The 6,826-nt window shown below is 43.0% G+C and overlaps 1 protein-coding gene across 1 annotated transcript; it reads right to left on the bottom strand.

Annotated features, from left to right (window-relative positions):
• Window positions 1–4,611: 4,611 nt before the first annotated feature.
• LOC113238591 lies at window positions 4,612–6,123 on the bottom strand. The gene has a single exon (XM_026475420.1). The coding sequence runs from the start codon at window positions 6,121–6,123 to the stop codon at window positions 4,612–4,614; it is 1,512 nt and encodes a 503-aa protein (XP_026331205.1).
• Window positions 6,124–6,826: the final 703 nt, after the last annotated feature.

The raw sequence follows: 6,826 nt of genomic DNA, 5'->3' as shown, positions 1-6,826 counted from the left end.
TCTGTGTTACCATACAAGAAAAATTAGCCAGGGTTCGTGTTTTCAAAAATATGTCAAATTAAAGGGAACCCATTCACGATATTGATTTTATAGAAAAATCGTTCACCAACAGGTAATATATATGTGAATGGTGTAAAGAATAGATTACACCAACACTTAAGTTTCAACTAATTTACTAAATATTTTTAGACTATAACGTCAAAGTGACATTTTGTACAAGAATGGTGAAAAATACCAAGGAGAGAAGATAAATTTGGTTTGGTTTTGTATTCAGGAGATCTACGAAAAAAAATGTGTTACACTATGTGTGGGTCTATGGCATCCGCGACACAGAGTTTCCCTGGCGATGTTGAGTGTGTGCGTTATTATTAATTATTTGAGAAACGAAGCTATCTACGATTCGCATTAACTAGTTCGGTCATATTTTCTTCGTTTACAAATGTATAAAGTCACAGGGAGGACAGCGCTGGTGTAATTTGATTCTGACGTCGTCCTATGACATGATGGTTGATGGCCGGTTGCTATATGGAAATAAGGAGGGAAAGGTGATGGTCAATGTTTTATGAACGAACGCGATTTTGATAAGATTGCTTTTGGATGTCTGTCAGTTGGAAATAAATTAATCTCGGGCCGAAAGAGTTCGTCCAGGGAAGTACTGCCACCTTACATATTTCTGCCGCCAAGCAGTAATATTAGCATTGCTACATTCTGGTTTTGAAGGGTAAGGGTGCTGGTGAAATTATACGCACATGGGACTTGTCAACTTATGTCTCAGGGTGACGGGCATAGTGATAGCGCCCCTCAGATCTTTGCAATTTAAAGCTCTTAGTGGCACTGCAACTGTTATGGACAGACGTGTAGCTTACCATCAGCCGCACGACTAGCTCGTCCCGTCACTTGATATTTTAAAGAATAATAAAAAAAATGCCGCGTGACACTTAAAATCTGTTTCAACCTTTCATCTTTTGTACTTTCAAACTAATTATTGTGAGAAGTGGATAAAGGAATTAAATTCAATGAACGAAGTTACTATTTATTCTCCGCCGGCATAGTGAATTAATAGAGAATCGGCCCATTATCCGCTCACGCGATACATGCAGCCGTAGACGCATACCACACTTAGAGGTGCCGGTGATGATTTTATACCGATTTATCGGATATCGAAGTTATAACACATGAAAGAACTAACATTAATTGCTATTTCGGTAACTGCTCTAGCAAACCATAAAGTTTTTAATGCCTGGGTCTGTCAATTAAAAAAAATAATCAACTTCAAAAATACGTCACGACAATCGTGTGTGTTATTGTTTGGGCTGGTGATTTCGGTGTTTATTTATTCAAAATATACCGTAAGTAGCATTTTTTAAGTTTACCCTGAATCTAAATGTTTATAAACTATACTTTAAGGAGTAATTTTATGGTAAACGTTAGAACCACTCAAACGGAATATTATCATATTTATCCAAGTACACCAAAAATTGCTTTAGTGCTTTTTAAGTGCTGGATTTGCGGTGTATTACTGCATTTTATTTGAGATGTTTTTGTTGGTAGTACGGAGGGTATTTATTTAGCAATGCAGAATAATAATTTTTATTTATAAAAACTTGTATTTAAACTGAATGCTTTTCTAATTTGCGAAACCAAATAGCCGCCACTTTGCGGTAGGAGGCGCGCATCGCGTAAACGGTTAGAAAATAATTTCTGGCACAATTAGTGGCGAAACAGCTAGGTTCCCTCAATGTCTCGCAGACAGCCATATTTCTACATATATACCTATACTAAGGCTTAACTTACACTCGAAAGTCGAAAACGCAAAGGCGAAAAACATGACGCGTCGCGACGGTTCGTAAGCGAGCTTAATATGTCGAAGCGAACGGATCCTGATTGTCACTGTTCAGACCGTCTTATTGGCAACGCTGCTGTTTCCCGGAATGGTCGATGAAGCGCAGGCGTACCAACATATTTGACAGCTTAGTTGCTGTCCACACTCGACGAAACGCAGGCGTGCCAACCATTCGGCGGGGCGACATACTAACTATGCACGTTGTCATGTTGGCGACGATTCTGTTGCTGTCATGACTGGCCGAAGAAATTATGATGTTCGGCGCCTGGATATGCACGTGTTGGGGTGCTGAGAAGGAGGCAATTCAGACTGCGACTCCGGCAGAGCAACACGAACGTGTCTGTGACGTCGGCAGTCGTGTGTGAGATCGATAACCGTATCTGTGAAATTACAACAGTCTCTGTGTCTAACCTCAATAACTCTGTGCGTAACTTCGATATACATATATATATATATTATGTATATATTTAAAACAAACCAATACTTCAGGTTCTTTACAAGTTCCATGGACACGGCTCACTCTTGAACTTTTCTAGTTAAAAAATTCTATCTAACACTCTAAGCAATTCTGAGGAAAAACTTTGTCAGCCTCCAGGGCACGTAGCCCCTGAGCGCGGTCCTCGATAAAAATGTTCTACTTTAAATTTTTTAAGGTAGATTTGTTTTTGTGCTTTTTTTCAACATTTTCGACGACTTCGGTAGCCTAACGGTTTGTAGCGCTGAATGAGGAGATCTCGGGTTCGATTCCCGAGGACCAATTTGGGGAATAATAACGCACACACTCAACATAGCCCCGCACTAGGGAAACCCTGTGTCGCGGGTGCCATGGACACACACATAGACAGCCACAAATTACACCCAAATTCACGAGATAAATAAATCTAGGTCATACAAATATTTCTCCCGGCCCGGGAATCGAACCTGGAACCGCTGCGCGGCAGGTAACCGTTCGGCCACGGAGGCAGAATGAGCTTTTCAATTCGTTTTGGGTGTTCTGTACCATACCCTAATGGTAATTCCATTGTTCTGGAACTCATGACGTATTATATTCAAATAACATTTTTAGGGTTAATTTAGGGTAGTCATTTCTTTTTCATTATATCTATTCTTTTTTATAATACCAAGTGACGGGACGAACAAGTCGTGCGGCTGATGGTAAGCTACACGTCTGTCCATAACAGTTGCAGTGCCACTAAGAACTTTAAATTGCAAAGATCTGAGGGGCGCTACCACTACGCCCGTCACCCTAAGACATAAGTTGACGAGTCCTATGTGCCTGTAATTTCACCTTCCAAACCCGAGCGCAGTAATGCTCATATTACTGCTTGGCGACAGAAATAGGGTAAGGTGGCAGTACTTCCCTGGACGAACTCTAACGAAATGTTATATGCCTGTTGTAAGGGCAGAATAGCGATTCTTTCCTACGCGGTAACCGATGTCCAGATACTGTTCTTGGAGTATATAGTGAACTTAAAGAATGATTGTTAATTCTTTTTAAATAATTTAATTAAAAGTGTAATATTGTTTAAATTGTGAAACTGTACCTCGCTTCGAATTCAAGGTTTTCCCGTATTAATACGGCTCATAATCTGTAATGTTTTTATATATATTAAATAAATAAAAATTGTCTCAAATCATTTAGGGCGCCCCATTTACAGAGGCTTTTTTGTGTAGGTACACGACGTCGTTATCCATTCAAAATATGAGTTCTTGTCATCTTATTTTGTTTTTAAAAGGACAATGGCAAACTCACATATAACCGCTCACGCGATTCATGCGTTTTTGGAAGCATACCACACCTAGAGGTGGCGGTGATGATTTTATACCGATTTATCGGATATCGAAGTTATAACAGGTAAAAGAACTAATACTAATTGCTATTTCGGTAACTACTCTAGCAAACCATAAAGTTTTTAATGCCTGGGTCTGTCATTTAAAAAAAATAAACAACTTCAAAAATACGTCACGAAAATCATGTGTGTTATTGTTTGGGCTGATGATGTCGGTGTTTATTTATTGAAAACATACCGTAAGTTGGGTTTTTTAAGTTTACCCTGAATATAAATGTTTATAAACTATACTTTAAGGAGTGATTTCATGGTAAACGTTAGAACCACTCAAATGGAATATTATCATATTTACCCAAGTACACCAAAAATTTCATTAGTGCTTTTTAAGTGCAGGATTTGCGGTGTATTACTTTTACGCATTTTATTTGAGATGTTTTTGTTGTAGTACGGAGGGTATTTATTTAGCAATGCAGAATAATTATTTTTATTTTTAAAGACTTGTATTTAAACTGAATCCTTTTCTAATTTGCAAAACCAAATAGCCGCCATTTTGCGGTAGGATGAGCGCATCGCGTGAGCGGTTATATTTTTGTCGACATAATTTTGTATCAAACGCATACAAATTATGAAAAATATATGAAAATATAGATTTGAAATTGAACAAATTTTGTTTTGGGTTTAAGGTTAAGATATTCCAGTTTGAAGTTTTGGAGGCTGTTACTGGTTGTACGAACTAGCGCTAGAAATAAAATCACTTGTACTGCAGCAAAACGAATTTACTTAAAAAAATTGCGGTTTACAATTGACGCCGTGCGGTACGGCTCGCGAGTAGCAGAGGACTGCCTCGCCGCGGTTGGCATAAAAAAAACAAGGTGGAATACAAAGAAAACAAACTAAATGTACCTTATTTTCTAAAATTAAAACTATATTATGTTAATTAATGAGCGCGTCGCTAACAATCCCCACCCTAGTGCTGATTCAGCACTCATTAACTACAGATATAGGTGCGACGCGGGCCGCAGACCGTCGCCATGTCCCGGTCCCGGTACTTACCTCAACAAGCCGTGTGCGGCCGTCCTTGCCGGGGAACACCTGTGTGATCCGACCCTTAGGCCACATGTTGCGAGGAGAACTCGGGTCAACCACGAGGACGAGATCGCCTACTTGCAGCGACTTCTGTTCCACTTGCCATTTCCTTCTCGGTATGAGATCAGGTAAGATTTCTTTTACCCACCTCCGCCAGTACATATCGGTCAACTTTTGGGCCGTACGCCAATGTTTGCGCAGGTACAGATCCGAGTTGTCGAAAGTTCCGATAGCAGGTAAGTTCGACGACGTGCCAAGAAGGAAGTGATTTGGGGTGAGAGACTGGACGTCGCCACACTCGACGGAGACATGCATCAGGGGACGGCTGTTTACTATGTTTTCTACCTCAGCCATGAGTGTGTTTAAAACCTCGTCCCGTGGTGCTCGTTCATTCAGGATGACTTTAAGTGACGTCTTAACTTTACGTATGAGCCTTTCCCACGCCCCACCCCAATGTGGGCTAGCAGGAGGTATGAAAGTCCATTCCATGCCTTTGTTGACACCGTGACATTTTAGTTTTTCAGTGTCCAGTTCTTGAACCGATCGTCGTAGCTCCGTATCGGCGCCCCTCAGATTTGTGCCGTTGTCCGAATATAGGTGGCGCGGCCAGCCGCGCCTCGCTGCCATTCGCCTCAGCGCCATGATGAGCGTGTCCGACGTCAGGGAGGAGACCAGCTCGATGTGGACAGCGCGTACTGTAAGGCAAGTAAATAAAACTCCATACCTTTTCTCCCGGCGTCGGCCCACAGTGACCTCCATCGGACCAAACAAGTCCAGGCCACAATACGAAAAAGGACGCTGATGGTGCGCTACTCGCGCTTTAGGTAAGTCACCCATTCGTGGTACTTGCGGCTTACATTTGCGAATTCTACACAGCATGCACCCTGACGCTACGGATTTAACTGTAGGTCTTAGCCGCAACAACCAATACCGCTGCTTCACCTCGTTGACCACGGTCTCTTGGTTCCCATGGGCTGCCTGCACGTGATAGTGACGAACGATCAGCTTGGCCACAGGATGCCGACCGTCCATTATCACCGGCCTCTTCACTTCGAGGTCTACATCTGTCGCAGCGTCGATACTGCCGCCTACCCGCAGCAAGCCGTGTTCGTCTAAGAACGGTGACAAAGACAGTAGTCGACTGTTGCGGTGCAATGGCTTGTTATTTTTAATAGCGGTGAGTTCCTCACTAAAGGATTCCAGCTGCGCGTGCTGCAGCAGCAATCGTTCCGCACGTTCCATGGTGCTGAGGTCAACTTGTCCTGTAAGTCCCTTACACTTGTCGATAAACTTCAGCACCGCGGCCGCGGCCCGCTTCAAGCGAAGCCAAGCAGAAAATCGTGTTGGGTCCGGTACAGCTGACTCGACTGAAGTCTCCTGTACGATTGCAACGCATTCCGACATCGTAGTATCCGACTGTGGACAAATAATATTTTTTGGCCATAAAGATTCGTCATTGTATAAAAAGTTCGGGCCCGCGAACCACTCACTTTGCAGAGATTGATCGAAAGTTTCCCGCGTAGCTAAGTCAGCCACGTTTAACTTAGTAGGTATGTATCTCCACTAGTCTACGCGAGACAGCTCGTCGATCTCACCCAGTCGGTTCGCCTCGAACGTTTTATAGGTGCGCGTATTGTTACGAATCCAATACAGAACCGTTGTGGAGTCGCACCAAAAATGTCGGCGCTCCGGAATCAATTTATGCTCCTTCCCTATAGTGTGAGCTAACCTTGCCGCTAATAAAGCTGCTTGTAACTCGGCTCTGGGCACTGTCAATGCCTTTACAGGCATCACTTTGCACTTGCTGGCAATAAAGGCTACTTTAATAATACCGTCACTTTCCCAGCGCCAATAAGCTACCGTGCACATAGCTCGAGTACTAGCATCGCTAAAAATATGTAAATTTAACTTACTATAACCGGCTTCGCTTGTAGCACTAGAGGCTGCCGCTACGTGTTCGTAGCTCCTCGTAGCGCTGGGCGTAAACGCACCGTTGCTTGTTGTCAGATGCGAGCGGCGGCGGCGGGGAGTGCGCGAGAGTTGGCAACGTCGCACTCGCGACGCCGAGAGATTCCTCAATCGGTTGATCCCGCGTCGCATTCTCTCG

The sequence above is a fragment of the Hyposmocoma kahamanoa genome, unplaced genomic scaffold, assembly GCF_003589595.1.
Source record: "Hyposmocoma kahamanoa isolate Upper Pololo Valley unplaced genomic scaffold, ASM358959v1 97, whole genome shotgun sequence".
In the NCBI taxonomy this organism is placed as follows: Eukaryota; Metazoa; Arthropoda; class Insecta; order Lepidoptera; family Cosmopterigidae; genus Hyposmocoma; species Hyposmocoma kahamanoa.
The sequence above is the reverse complement of the archived record's forward strand: the minus strand, read 5'-3'. Positions and strand labels throughout refer to the sequence as shown.